This window comes from Chrysochloris asiatica, unplaced genomic scaffold (genome assembly GCF_000296735.1).
Source record: "Chrysochloris asiatica unplaced genomic scaffold, ChrAsi1.0 scaffold00002, whole genome shotgun sequence".
Taxonomy (NCBI): Eukaryota; Metazoa; Chordata; class Mammalia; order Afrosoricida; family Chrysochloridae; genus Chrysochloris; species Chrysochloris asiatica.
Window position 1 is genome coordinate 46,328,135 of NW_006408520.1, and position 15,983 is coordinate 46,344,117.

Here is a 15,983-nt window from a genome sequence, read left to right on the forward strand (position 1 = left end):
CAGCATAATGTCCTCCAGGTTGAGCCATGTTGTGAGGTGTTTCACAGATTTATCATTGTTCTTCAACCTTTTGTAGTATTCTGCTGTATGTACTTAAGTTTGTTTAACCATTCTTCTGTTGATGGGCATTTAGGCTGTCTCCATCTTTTTGATATGTTCTTGTAGACAGTATATTAAAGGATCCCATTTTTTATCCATTCAGCTCTATATCTCTTAACTGGTACCATTAATCCATTTACATTAGGTGTGATTATCCATAGGTATGAACTGATTTGTGTCCCTTTTCTCTGTGTTTTTTGTGGTGCTATTTGAGTCTTTATTCCACATAAGTTTCAATGCTAAGTTGATTTTGTGGGTTTCCTTTACATTTTCATTTATGTTATGTTAATGTGTACCTAATCTTTCTGATTTTCTTCTCTTTTTTTTATTTTGATGTGCAGGTGTGTCATTTTTTCTTTGAGGTTACCCTATAATTCATTAATTCTTTTCCTGCTTCAGTCTGTTTTATTTTGAAATCTACTTGATTTCTTTGCCATTGGAAGTTCTCTATCTACACTATTCCTTCTTTTTGCTTTGAAGTTGACTTCACTAGACACTGATATCTTTGGTTCCGTAGTTTCAGTCTTGTAAGTTTTTTGTAAATACATAGATGTTTGGTTTGCATTTTGGGTGGTATTGTCAGGTATGGTAATCTCAGGTTGTTGTTTGCTGTTGTTGATTCTCAGTCCAAAGAACACCCTTTTTGCAGTTTTTGTGAAGTTGGTCTGGTTATTATAATTTTTTTAAAATTTCTGTTTATCAGATATACAATAAATATTGTTATTGTATATGAGGGACAGCTTTTCTAGGTATATGAATGTTGATTGGCAATCTTTTTCTGTCAGAGCTTTGTATATGTCATTCCATTGCCTTCTTGACTGCATCGTTTCTGTGGAGAAATCAGAGTTTGATTTTACTGGTTCTCTTATGTAGATAATTTTGCATTTTTCCCAAGCTGCACTCAGGATTCTTTACTTGTCTTTGATTTGCAAAGTATGATTATGATATGCTTTGATAATTTTCTTTTGGGATCTGCTCTGTTTGAGATTTGCTCAGCTTCTTGTATGCTTATCTTCTCATTTTTCATAATGTTAGGGAAACTTTCTTCCAACTATTTACTCTGTGCTCTTTATTGTCTCTTCCTTTTCTGAAATTCCGATCACCCATAAGTTGTTCCTCTTCATGGTGTCCCACATAACTCTTAGTCTTTCTTCAGACTTTTTCTTTCTTTTTGTTGATTGTTCAGCTAGCATACTAGTATTGAGAGATTTATCTTCAAGTTCACTAATTCAAGCTTCCATTGCTTTGAACATTCTCCTTTGCCTTTTTAGTGTATTGTCCATTTCTGAGATCTTAGTGTTAGTCTTCTGGATTTCTAATTTCAGGTTTTGTATTGTTTCAAAATTTGCATTTATTTTGTCTGTTTGTTGGTGGGGTTTTTTTTTGGTAGCGTTTTCCCGAATGCTTCTTAAGTTTTTTTTCTATGTTCTTCTTTCTTTCTATGATATTTCTTTCACTTCATTAAAAGTGCCAAAATATCCTTTTTTTTTTTTTCAGTTAATTTCATTACCTTTTTTTCCCTCAGAAATATTTTCTGTCCCTGCATCTTGGTCATTTGTTTGAGCTGTTCTTGTTTCTTTATATGAGCTAAAATTGTCTGTTGTCTCTGGAGTTGTCATATTTTTAGAAATAAACAGTGCAGTTGTTGGACCTTAAGGGGAAAAAAAATCTCTGCTTGACTCCTGCAATTCAAGGAGCTCAGGGTGGTTGTGGAGGAGCTGTGACAGCAGAGTTCCTGGCCTTAGATGGTGTTCCTATTGGCTTTGGTGTTATCTGTGTTCAGGGCATTGAATCAAGAAGTTTGTGGGGGCCCTTAATGGAGCTGGTTTCCGTTTCTGGGAAGCTGGGGGGCAACGCGACTGGTTAAATGCTGGTCCAGTGGCTGTGCCGACTTTTTAAGTCTGGAGCCGAGCCCATCTGAATCCAGGTACCAAAGCTACACACTAACTCACATTGGTGTGGCTCCCAACCACGTGATTCTGAACTTCTGGAAGCAGTGTCTGTGCTGGGTTTGGATGAGTGTGAAAACTGACCACACTGCTGTTACCAGGAGAGAGTCAGGGGAAAAATAAGAAATTGCACCTTTCTCATCGCTCACTTGAATCTGCTCTGTCAGACCTCCCTCCTCTGCCAAAGCTGCTCACAAGATGGTTGAACCATGATTGGGCAGCCATTCACCAGTAAGTCTCCCTCTCCTACACTGTCCCTGCTCAGCTTCTCCTCCCAGAAAGTACTGCATCCACTTCTCTACCCTCTCATCTGATGTTCAGGGTGCCAGAATTTTCATCTGTGTCTGTTTTTATTTGATCTTTTGTATGTTTGTTGTAGAGGGTCCATGTAGTACATTTGCCTAGTCTACCATCTTGTTGGAAGTCCCCTGGCCACTTTTTTTTTTTTTTGAGGCATCATTAGGGTTTTGTGTTACCTTGGTTGTGTGGCAGGATTCTGTGTTTGGCAGTTAGGATATAGTAATCTGTAATAAGAACTAATGTAATCACTTTTCATGGTGGGGTCTGCTATAAGCAGCCATTCAGTTGAAGGGATGTTTCCTTGAAGGTGTGGTCTGTAACACTTTTTATCTTACAAAAATAAAAGGAGAGATAAGTGAACAGATAAGAAGGGCCTACTCCTGGTATGGCGCTGTGGGTTAATGCGCCAGGCTGCAAAGCCGTTTGAACTGCAAGGTTGGCGGTTCAAGCTCACCAGCCACTCCTTGGAAACCCCTGTTCAGGGTTGCTATGGGTCGGAATCGACTCGATGGCACTTCACAACAACAACTACCAAGAAAGAAGAACTGGAGTGTGCCCTTTGAACCTGGGTTTCCTGCGCTGTGAAGCTCCTCTATCCAGGGAAAGATTGATGTCAAGACACAAGATGATGTCCAAGGAATTCTGGGCCTGCAGATGTTGAAAGGAGACAAAGACCTTTTCCCAGAGCCCACAGAGGGAAAGCCTTCCTCTAGAGCTGGCATGGTGGATTTGAACTTCTAGCTTCCTAAACTGAGAGAATACATTTCTCTTTGGTAAAGTGGATGGTAAAGCCTTCCACTTGTGTTATTTCTATTATAACTGCAGCACTAGATAACTAAAACACACCCTAATGACACTAAGACCAGCATATTATTGAGAGAATTTGTCTACAGCCATCCAGTAGTCACAGAAACATGTTTATACACATTTTGTTTAGAGTAAACCTATGCATGTATGAACTGGAACCCAGGTACCAATACTTTTTTTATTTTCCTGTTGTTATGTCTCTGGTCATCTGGTTCTACCCTCTGTGCATGGAAGTACTATATGGTATCTATTGTTAACTGTAGTTGAGTCAGTTCCAACTTATTGCAATCCTTTGTAGGGTGTCCGAGGAATGACTGGTGGCTTTGAACTGTCGACCACAACCTTGTGGTCCAGTACATTGTCTTGCAGTGCCACACCAGGACTCCTATGGTGTCTGTATAGCAGTTGAATTTTTGCTCCCAAAAAAGTATCTCCATGTTCTAATGGAACACTGGGGTCCTGTTGTGTCACTGTAAGGAAAGCAAAGGACTGCAAGGTCTGTGGGTCAGGCTCAGCAGCCACTCTTCAGAAACTCAGTATAGGTGGCTATGAGTCAAAACCAACTTGACAGCTCTTAACAACAATGGAACGCTGGTGGTGCCATTATGCATTGGACTGCAAGTTGGCCAGCAGTTTGAAACCACTAGTTGCTCTGCAGGGGAAAGATGAAACTTTCTGTTCCCAAAAAGTATTATAGCCTTGGAAATCCTATATAGAATCATTATGAGTCAGAATTGACTCAGTGGCACACAACAACAATCCCCAGAATCTTTGTGACCTTACTTCAAACAGGGGCTTTGCAGTAGTAATGAAGAATCTGGAGATAACAGTCATCTTGGATGGCACAGATGGGCCCTAACTCTAATGACACACAGAAGAGAGGGCCAAGTGAAGATAGAGGCAGAGATTAAGTGATACAGACACCAGAAGTTAGAAGAGGTAAAAAATGGAATTTTTCCTGAAGCCTCTGGAGGGAACAAGTGCAGCCCTGCCAACACTTGAATTTTTTATTTATTATAGCCTTTCAGAACTGTGGGAGAATGACTTCTTTTCACCTCTCAAGTCTGTAGTTGTTAGAGCATCCCTAGGAACTAATGCAGTGCTCTAGGTAACCTCCTGGGTTCCAGATAATCTTTCTTGTTTATGTTGTATAACAGTCAGTGTATTTACCCTTTATAAAGAAGATCGCTTATTCCAACCAGTATGTATTCTGTTCCTTGCCTTTTGGTTCATTGACATGAGAAACCCAGTATGATCAGGGAGGAATCTCAACTTCCAGTTCAGTGAAACCATTGTTGTATCCTCTTGGGAACTAATTTCTCAAATTGAGTAGAGACCAAAGTTGTGAGAAAGGGAAGCAAAGATTTTGTGAGTGTGTCAGTAAGGGTAATTAAGATAGACAAACTCTCACATTTCCTTTACCTGGGTTTCAGCTTCATGTATTCTGGTTATGGAAATAGCAGCGCCATATATTATTTTCTAGCTTGGACCATATACTAAGCATGATATTGTAAGATAGTATCAACTCACAAAAAGTTGTCACTCAAGCACTAAAATTGAATCTTCAATAGACAACAGCTTCTGGGTGATGATACATGGCTGGATAAGTTAATCTATTAGATGTGAGCCCATTTCTTCATTTCTTTTGTATAAAGATTTCATGGTCAGAAATGTGGAGTATTTTGGCAATTTCTTATAAGTGTTTTTAGCACATGACCCTCCAATCCCATTTCTAAATATTTATTCCAGAGAAATTAAAACAGATTCACACAAAATCTATAGGCATACAAGTGTTGATAGCAGCATTGATCATTACCATCAGTAGGAAACTGGAATGTCTTATCAGCTGGCGAATGAACAAAAAAAATAGGTTATACAATTGTTATACAGTGGGATCCTGTTGTTATGGCCCTTGAGTCGGTTCTGACTCATAGCAACCCTTTATAGGGTTTCCGAGGAGGTACTGGTAGGTTTGAACCACCAACCTACTGGTTACCATTCTAGTGCTACTTGTTGTTAAGTACCGTGGAGTCAGTTCCGACTCATAGTGACCCTGCACAGGGATTCTGAGGCTATAAATTTTTATGCGGGCAGAACGCCTCATCTGTCTCCCATGGAACCGCTGGTAGTTTCGAACTGCTAACCTTGAGGTTGGCAGCCCAACTCATAACCACTATGCTGCCAGAGCTCCTTCTTAGCAATAAATAAAAAACATCAGACTATTAACAATGTGAAACATGAGGGATGAATATCAAAAACATTACACTAAGAAGACAAGACTGTAATGTAGCTTTACACTTAAAACGTGGAATTTTAAAAAAGGGTAAAACCATAGAGACAAAATAGATTATTCTAAATTGGACTGTGGTAATGGTTATACAGCTCTTTAAATTTATTAACAACCATTATACTAGCATTGGGTTACTTCTACTTTAATAAAGCTTTTTTTATATTTTGGATGAAAACCTAGGTTATTCCCTAACATAAAGACTCTTCTTTTTGTTCTATCACCCTATCTTTTTTTAAATAATAGCAAGTGTGTTAGTATAAAAATAGCACTGGAATATGAGAATATGTGCCCTTAGTGGACCATAAACTAGGTGGAATCTCCGAAAAATTGAAAGCAGATAGGATCAGATTGAAGAAGCCCACAGGAAATGACTGTACAAACTTAAACCTTAGAAGTGAAACAGATACCAATAATGACTTTGCACAAGGCCATAGTTTGGAGGTGTCTGCCTGATTAAAGCAGTGAGCATGGGCACTCAGATCACTTCAGTAAAGCGTAATCACAGGTTTTAAAATTTACAAGTTAACTATTTAAACAAAATGGTATCTCTTACATATCTTGTGATAACTGGAAAACAATTATGATTTTGAAATTGTACCTTAAAATAAGTATGGTTAATCCTTGGGAAGATATTTGACTAAATGGCAGAATACTAGAGAGCTATGCTGAAAGATTCAGTGAAACGTTTCTCTTAAAATGGAATAAAGGATAACGAGAAAGCAGAAAGTTTCAACATTCTGGAGAGATACAGAATTTATAAAGTTTGTCTAATAGATATTTTAGAAGAGAGTACAGCGAGGGTGGGGACAACTTCTTTTAGAGCCCATTTATAGGAGTCCTGGTGTGGCACTGTGGGTTAATGCGCAAGACTGCAAAGCCATTTGAACTGCAAGGTTGATGGTTCAAGCTCACCAGCTGCTCCTTGGAAACCCTATACAAGGTCGCTGTGGGTCGGAATAGACTCGACAGCACTTAACAACAAGAAGATTAAGGTGGTGCTGTGGATAAACACTGCACTGCTAACCAAAAGGTTGGCAGTTCAAACCCACCAGCTTCTCCAAGGGAGAAAGAGGAGGACTTCTACTCCTGTAAAGATTTATAGCTGTGGAAGCCCTATACAGACTTGCTGTGAGTTGGAAATGAAACAATGCTAGTGATTTTGGTTTCAGAGAGAATTTTAAAAGCCCCACCTAGTTATGTTGAAAAGAAGCTTCATAATATCAAAGATAAAGAGACTTGTATTGGCATTGGCTTGGTGCTGTGGGTTAATGCACTAGACTGCAAAGTTGTTTTGAAATGCAAGGTTAGAAGTTCAAGCTCACCAGTCGCTCCTTGGAAACCAGAGGGTCACTATAGGTCAGAACTGACTCTACAGCACTTAACAGCAACCACAATTAGCATCTGGCAATTCAGTCTGACTTTACATTTCAGAAATTTTCAGTTTTCTTGAAACAAGTATATCACAGAAAGCCCTAAAATCCATTCTGAGCCTATAGACAGACCTACCTGGATTTATTTGTCAATTATTGGAGACAACCAAAACATGTTTCACTCCTATAAATTGTTCTTTGAAAGCAGCTACCTTGTATCCAAGAAATATCCTTGCCTCAGAGAACTTATATTTATAAATAACTAGTCGGTGGTTCAAGCTTACCAACTGCTGCGAGGACACCCTATACAGGGTCGCTATGGGTCGGAACCGACTTGAAGGCACTTAACAGCAACATATAGTATATGGGAGTCCTGGTGTGTGGCGCTGTGGATTAATGTGCCAGACTGCAAAGCCTATTTAACTGCAAAGTCGTTGGTTCAAGCTCACCAGTCACTCCTCGGAAACCCTATACAGGGTTGCTATGGGTCAGAATTGACTGGACAGCACTTAACAACATAAAGTATATTGGAAGATAACTATTATGAAAAAGAGAAATACAGAGCAGGAGATAAGGAATAAAGAATATAGTGGTGAAGAAAGGAGTCTAGTTTAAACAGGGTGGTTAAGATAAGCCTCATTGAGAAGATAAGGAGCTCTGGTAGCATAGTGGTTAAGAGTCAGGTTGCTAACTTCAAGGTCAGCAGTTTGAAACTACCACTTGTGTTCTATGGGAGGAAGATGAAGTTTTCTGCTCCTGTAAAGATATACAGCCTTGGAAACCTTAGGGCAGGTCACTGTGAGTCAGATCCCACCCCACCACCATCACTGAGAAGATAGCTTTTAGGTAAAGTCTTGGAGGTAAGATATCAGGTACCTAGTACAGGAGTGTGTGTAGTTAGTTCTAAGAATATCAAAGAGGTCATTGTGACCACAAGTTAATAAATGAGGAGAAAATATTAGAAGGTGAAGTTAGGTGAATGGGGCTGAATAATCAAGAGCCTTCTTGGCTATTATAAGGATCTTTGGCTTTTATCTGAGTCAAAAGGGGACAGATCACAGGATTTTTGATGAGAGGATTGACACGAACTGAACTTAGTTTTATTGGTTACCAGGTTGTGTTCCCAGGTAGCATATACTATTTTTAGTAGAAGTTTCCTGTCTTTTCATACTGCTGTTATTAAATTTCAAACACCCTTTATTTTTCTTTGGGTCTGTTGCTTACACCTCATTGTTTGTATCAGTTTCTGTATCAGCTGAATATTTTTGGTTGCAAGAAGGAGAAGGCACATTAGATATCTTAAGCCAAAAATAAATTCATTGAAAAGAAAAATCAAATTATTAACTATGGAGACTCAGGAACCATGGTAGCTGTGAGTATAAAGGTAACAAGTATTAATATTGGAATGACATTTCATTGAAGATTTAAATGTCTTAACAGTTTGCCTTAGTTTGAGTGATATTCTCATTCTGTAGGTGGAATGGAAGAAGGGAATGGAACATCTGTAGTGATTATCTAACGACTTTGAGAATTTATCTTCCACATATGTGTATATTATCTGTGAAAGGCACACTAATTGTGGTATTTATAATAGCACAGTGTCCAACAGTAGAGAACTAGTACATTTGCAGTGCTATACTGTGCAGCCTTAAAAATAAGGAAATTGTTCTTTATTGACAGATAGGAACTATCTCCAGTATCTTAAGTGAACAAAGGTAAAGTATAGACAGTTGTTGTTCTTGTTGATAAGTGCTGTCAAGTGGGTTCTGAGCCATAGCAACCCTATATAGGATTTCCAAGGAGTGGCTGGTAAGCTTGAACACTGACCTTGTGGTTCAAACCGACTTTGCAGTCCAGTGCATTAACCCATAGTGCCACACCAGGACTCCAAGGTATAGACAGTAGATGTTGTTATTGATGTTACGTGCCGTTGAGTTGGTTCCAACCCATAGCGATCCTGAACACGGTTTCCAAGGCTGTAAATCTTTACAGAGCAGAAAACCTCATCTTTCTCCCGTGGAGCAACTGGTAGTTTCGAACTACTGACCTTGCGGTTCGCAGCCTGATTTGTTACCACTATGCTACCAGAGCTCCTTAGACAGTAGATGTTGTTGTTGTTGTTAAGTGCTGTCGAGTCGGTTCCGACCCATAGCGACCCTGTACAGGGTTTCCGAGGGTGTAAATCCTTACGGGAGTAGAAAGCCTCATCTTTCTCCCGCGGAGCGGCTGGTAGTTTCGAACCGCTGACCTTAAGGTTCGCAGCCCGATTCGTAACCACTACGCTACCAGAGCTCCTTAGACAGTAGATAGATTTATTTAAATAAAATCTACATATTAGATTTGTAATAAATGTGCAGTTTTATTGCTTTGAGGACTTTACCTTGACTGTATTCACTTACTTAGCTTTATGCCCTTTTGTGTGTACTTGTTAAATTATGAGACATAATCTAGAATTGTTTATTAGGTACCATGCATAACCTAGTGCTAAGATAACTTAGCATCAATGTATATTTACCACTCCACATTACATGTGTATGAGAAATTGACCTTACCAGATGCTGAAGTAAAATGATTTGCTGCTCTGCTACAGAGCAAGTTCTAGATATTACTTGACTGATATTTATTTTTTCTCCATATAGCTCAACAAAGCATTCCAAGAAGAGGATTCTCCAGCTACTTTTTATTGCATTAGCATGCAGTGGTTTAGAGAATGGGAAAGTTTTGTGAAGGGTAAAGATGAAGGTAAGTGGTTAACTAAAAAACAAAATTCTTTATAGATTTATTTTTTTATTTGACAGATATTTATTGAAACTCGTGTTCAATAAAGGGTAGTATAGTGGTTACGAATTGAGCTGCAAACCGCAAGGTCAGCAGTTCGAAACTACCAGCTGTTCTGCAGTAGAAAGATGAGGCTTTCTGCTCCTGTAAAGATTTGCAGCTGTACAGGGTCACTATGAGTCGGAACCAACTCCACGGCACATAACCACCACCATATGCCCTTGGAGCTACATCAGTGAATGCACGAGAAAAAGATCTCTGCCCTCAGTGATCTTACATTCTAGTTTATATTCTGGTTGTCTTTAATTTTTCAAACTTATTTTTAAGATTTATAGCATATTCATTTGATGGAATAAAGAAACTGAGCAAAATTAAGTCTTCAGTCTTAATATTGAAAAGTTAAAAAAATAATCCATTGAACAATAGGAAACTGATTAAATGATGTATGCAAAACAACAGAATATCTGCATTATAAAAATAATTTTCTAATACTCAATACTTTGAAAATATAAAAAAGGTTGTAACAGTATGCTTAAATTAAACATTTCTTATATTTAAAAAAATATATAAAGGAACTGTAAAAAGGCCACACACATGCAAAAAACAGTTTTCCTATCTTTCTTTGTGGTATTACAGTATTTATTCTTTCTTATTTTTCCCCCTTTTGATAATGAACATAGTTTTGTATTCAAGAAAAATCAAATAAGGTTCCTCCCCTAAATGATATGTTGTTGTAGTTGTGGTTATGTGCCCTAGAGTTGGTTCCGACTCATAGTGACCCTGTACAGGGTTGCTGAGGCTGTAAATCTTTACGGGAGCAGAAAGCCTCATCTTTCTCTCGTGGAACAGCTGGTAGTTTCGGACTACTGACCCTGGTGTGGTGCTGTGGGTTAATGTGGGACTGCAAAGTCGCTTTGAACCTCAGGGTTGGTGGTTCAGGCTCACCAGCTGCTCCTTGGAAGCTATACAGGATTGCTGTGAGTTAGAAGTGGCTCAGAGACACTAAATGATATAGACACTGCAAAATGAAATGTTAAAATATTTTCCAGTTTATGGGGAGGAGGAACCTTCTTTGATTTAAAATCAGGAAAGGTGTACACCAGGGTTGTATCCTATCACCATACTTACTCAAAACGTATGTTGAACAAATAATTCAAGAATTATGAAGAAGAACATGGCATGAGGATTGGAGGAAGACTCATTAACAACCTGTGATACGCAGATGATACAACCTTGCTTGCCGAAAGCGAAGAGGACTTGAAATACTTACTGATGAAGTTCAAAGGCTATAGTTTTCAGTATGGATTACACTTCAATGTAAAGACAAGAAAAATCCTCACAACTGGACCAGTAAGTAACATCATGGCAAATGGAGAAAAGATTTACGTTGTCAAAGACTTCATTTTGCTTGTATACACAATCACCACTCATGGAAGCAGCAGTGAAATCAAATGACAAAATGCATTGGAAAAATCTGTTACAAAACACCTCTTCAAAGTGTTCAAGGACAAAGATGTCAGTTTGAGGGCTAAGGCTTGCCTAACCCAAGTCATGGTATTTGCAGTCGCCTCATAGACATGTGAAAGTTGGACAGGGAATAAGGAATACTGTAGAACAATTGAATTTGAGTTATGGTGTTGGAGAAGAATATTGAAAATACCAGGGACTGTCAGAAGAATCAAATCTGTGTTTGAAGAAGTACAACCAGATGCTTCTTAGAAGTAAGGATGATAAGGCTTTATCTCTTATACTTTGGACATATTGTCAGATCAGTCCTTGTAGAAGGAACTGACTCGACAGTACCTAACAAGAAAATAACATTTTTAGTTTACGTTGTAATGACAATATGAAATGAATTGAAAATTGTACGATTCATTTTTAAATAACAGAGTAATGATTTTTATAGCATCATGGAGCACAGTGGCTCCCTACAATAAGCACTGAACTGCGAACCACAAAGGTTTGAGATTCTTGCCTGACAGCTGCTCCTTAGGAAAAAAGTTGGACTTTTTCTCTTGTGAAGATTTAAAGCCTCAGAAATCCTACAGGGTTGCTGTAAGTCAGAACCAACTTGACGACATTTAACAGCAACAAATAGCAGTAAAAGTGCATCTTAAAGTTTAATTCCCACATGGATAATTAAAGGATCATTTTCGTTAGATTCTGGATGGTACTGAGGAAGCCTCTTTCCCACCTCTCCTGGAGCTATAATGGCAGAATGGTTACGTGCTTGACTGCTAATCAAAATGGCAGCAGTTTGAACCCAACAGCTCCTCAGGAGAAAGAGGTGGCAGTCTGCTTCCATAAAGATTACAGCTTTGGGAACCCTATGTGGCAATTATCCTCTGTCCTAGAGGGCAGCTGTGAGTTGGAATCAGTTTGATGGCGATGGATTTGTTTTGAAGATCCAAAAAGGAAGAGCTCGGGAGAAGATAAGGATTGAGTATAATCATTCTGATTATAATAGAAATATGAGGTTCTTTTATGCATTCTTTGAAGATAATGCCTTTTAGTAATTTATTTCTCATTTTGCTTTTTGTAGATCCTCCAGGTCCTATTGATAACACTAAAATTGCTGTCACTAAATGTGGTAATGTGATACTCAGGCAAGGTAAGTTAGACTAATATTTTAAGTCTTTACTTTTTGTCTTTTCACTCTTAAGAATTACCATCAGTAGCCATCTATGATACTTTTTTTACTCAGCTCAAAAGTGTAATTTATACTTGAAGTAGGACTAATAGTGGAAAGCAGCTAGTATTTAATCTTTATCTCAAAAAGATTTAAAAGCTGTTGATAGGAGCTAGGGAAAACAATCTGTACCTTTTGAAATAATGTAAAGTTGTATTTTATAACAATATTGGCTGGTAGCCTGAAAAGTCATGTTTTTAAAATTCTCAGTTATCCTTATAAGGTTCATGCTAGGGTAAATTATGAAAGCTTTTGTCATTTTTACAGTCTTTAAGCAATGTAAATCTGTAGGTGTATAAACATTATTCTTTCTATATGCACCTAATTTTAGGAGCAGATTCTGGTCAAATTTCTGAAGAAACATGGAATTTTTTACAGTCCATATATGGAGGAGGGCCTGAAGTTATCCTACGACCTCCTGTTGTTCATGTGGATCCTGATATACTACAAGCAGAAGAAAAAATTGAAGTAGAAACTCGGTCTTTGTAATTTTGAGCATGTAGCGAGATCAATAAGAGATAATTTTCACTCCCCTGCCATAGTCATATGTAAAAACATTCCAAAAAACATGTTTATTTATTTTTTTTATTTCTACTCTTTTATTTCTTTTTACTGGGCATTATGGAAGAATGTGCTAAAATATGTAATTTGCTACTGGCTGGTATAGTTAATGCTGAATAACTTAACATAGTCTCTTAGTGTATTATTTTTTAAAGCGAAGGTACAAATTGTGATCAACTGTTAATTAGGTTATCTTTGATCTTTGTACTAAATGCAAATCTATAATATTTTCTGTAGTCTTGTAAATACTTTTGCTTTTAAAACTTTTTCACTATCCTGAACCATAATTCTGAATTCTGACCAACCTCTTCAGTTCTTCCAAAGCCTAATTTAATGTATAGATATGAAAGGCTTCATGTAATAAAGAGCCAACTTTAAATTGAGAGTACTAGTCAAAAAATTAATTTCCTAAAGCTCAGGAAACTTTAGCTTGTTAACTTTTTTTTTTTGCACTGCAGCATATATATATTAGCATATTAAGAGTTAAAAAATGTCTTTTGAATGTATCGAGGATGTATTTAGTTTGGATGGAATTTGTGTGAGCAGATATTAGTAATTTATTGCCTCTCAAGACTGTGAAATGTTGAATTGCGATTCCTATAACCCTGAATAATGTTCATTATGTTTATAACCAAAAAACTTAGATTTAGTTTTAGGGTACTTTTTTGAGAGCATGAAATATGGAATGTATCAGTGAGATTGCTGATAAAACTGAAACCACTTGCAAAGTGATTTTTTAATTACATGCATAATATCATTTTGAATAATGTAATGTGCACTGCTACTTGGCTTAATTATGTGATGTCAAAAGTTTAACTATTATTCCAAGTACACAAACTGTGACAGGATTACTTTGTGGATGTTGAATAGCATTCATGATTGCTTTGTTTTTGTTTGGTGTACTTGCCACCAGCTAAAGCAGTGTTGTTAAAATTAGTTGAATAAAAATGATTTAAAAACTTATACCTTGGGTGTTGAATTTATTTGACAGATATCAAACACAGAATATAAAGTATATAAAATAAACCATTTAACATCATATTTGAAGTTTTGTTTTAAATGAGCTTACTAACCACCTTTTTACGATCTGTTTGAATTTTTAACAAATTTTTTGTTTTCTTCTTCTTTTTAATTGCACAATGATCCTGAATGGCCTTTTTGATCTGTCTTTGAATATGCAGGGTTTGGTGGAATGCTTGGCATTTATTAATTAATCAAAAGAAGTTTGTTTTTAATAGTGTTTGCCATTTATTGAATGCTTATGTTTCAGTCACTACTAATGTGTTTTACTTACATTTAATCCGCTTTCCTGATTATGACTTGGGTAAAATGACTTACCGAAAGCTATACAGCAAAGTGGCAGATAGGGAGGCTAGAGGATATAACACACATGTTACCTTGGGTGAAGGGGAAGGTGATATATGGTAAGAGAGAAGTAGGCAAAAAATGATGGAGGCAGGGGAAGATATTGGGAGGAGTGCAAAGTTAAAGGCAACAGAGGTGAATACTGTTATAGACACATTTGTGTAACAATACTGATCTGCAAGTAGATGAATGGATAACTACATAACCTAAACAGGTGTGGGAGGAGTACACTCACAAATATATATAGGTGTGACAGAGGATATCTGTACATGAATACTTGTCTTGGATGCAAATATATCCATGGATCTGGTGAAGCATACAGGGACCAAAGTTATGAAGACTTTATTACAGTCTCCTTTTTAAAGTGTGTGTAACTTTTTTTTTTTTTTTTTAGTGTTTTATTGTGAATTATATGATACTTTACATGGGAGAACATGAGTTTTACATTCATTGTATCCTATATTGTTTCATTGCCATGGTTACAATCCCCTCCATGCAATCCTTCCCCCGTACTCCGCAGGTCTTCAGCACACAGTCGCTCTCCCTCTCTGGATCTAAAGCCTCCAGCTGCTCCATCGCTCCACATCATCATCTCTGCCTCCATCTCAGGCATCACTGCTTCTCTGGGTAGGGTCCTGCTCTCCGCTCTTATCCATTGATGGTCCCAGGGACCTCCACTCCTAGACTGCAAAGTTAATCACTCCCTTCCTTGCTATAAAATGTCTACCTTTACATTTCCAACCCTCACAATCAGTCCTGATAACATTTATTCACTACTGTATCACAAGAGACCCATCTGCATTTCATTTCATCAGCTCCGCCTAGACAGATTGGATACTACTCACTGGAGATTCTGCCTTCCTCCAGGCCCTCTGGATCTAGGTTTCCTCTTGAAAGCTTGTAAGCCAGTCACTTTTTGCCTTTTTAGCCCCCCGCCCCCCGCATTTTGGGTAGCCAATGTCCAAGTTGCCCATCTCTGTCTACTGTGTGTGTGGAGGGGGTGAGAATGAATCTTGCTGTAAGGATTTGTTCCCTCTTTTGAGCTACTGCATCCATAGGTGTACGTCAAGTTCATCAAATTGTATCAGATTACTCTTTTTTTCCTCTTCTTTTTTCTTCTGGTTGAGCTGTGATCATCCAGTCATTGAAGCCAGGTCAAGTGGGTATTATCTGCAAGTGTGGGTGTTCTTGTGCATATGCCCTCTCTTTTTATCAGCTGAATGCTTCACTCTCCAAATTGTAGGGCTTAGCTGGCCACTTCATTGCTGTTTTCCCCTCATTTCCCCTTATCAGTGACGAGTGTGGTCACCAATCAGAGCGTGTATTCCCATTGAGTCTTATTCTTGGAAGGGGGTTTGCACTGAGGGGACCCGACCACTTGCCTTGATGTTTCCTGGGCAAGCAACTTTTTTGTTCTTGTAGTAACAGTCCGTCTGCCTCTATTGTTTTGTATTTTTCCTGTAGGTCTTTCTTTCAAGAAGTATCTTATGTTCTTCTAACTGCTCCAGGCTGGTCTGCTCGTCCTTTCAAGTGGAAATTTCCCATCTCTGGAGATCTGGATGTGGTTCAGGCTTCTACCTATAGTATTATGTATTGCAAAGGCTCCTTCACTGGGCACATTGTAGCCCCATTTTAGGTATTCCAATCAGTTATAGGCAGAAGAGGGACTTACAAGCTTTCTATGGTGATGTTTCTGGCTATTCCTGTCTCTCCCCCTCCAGTGTCTATTTTATAATATAATGCAAGGAAAACCACAATTCAAAAGACAGCCAAGC

At 38.1% G+C, this 15,983-nt stretch overlaps 1 protein-coding gene across 1 annotated transcript in view; it reads left to right on the forward strand.

Moving 5' to 3' along the window:
- Window positions 1-12,771, forward strand: part of LOC102811146 (ubiquitin carboxyl-terminal hydrolase 33-like) — a 62,946-nt gene extending 50,175 nt beyond the window's left edge. Inside the window, exons 21-23 of the mRNA XM_006831022.1 lie at window positions 9,455-9,557; window positions 12,136-12,204; window positions 12,614-12,771. Of these exons, the coding sequence (XP_006831085.1) occupies window positions 9,455-9,557; window positions 12,136-12,204; window positions 12,614-12,771 (330 nt within the window). The remainder of the gene's footprint in view (window positions 1-9,454; window positions 9,558-12,135; window positions 12,205-12,613) is intronic.
- The last annotated feature ends 3,212 nt before the right edge of the window (window positions 12,772-15,983 follow it).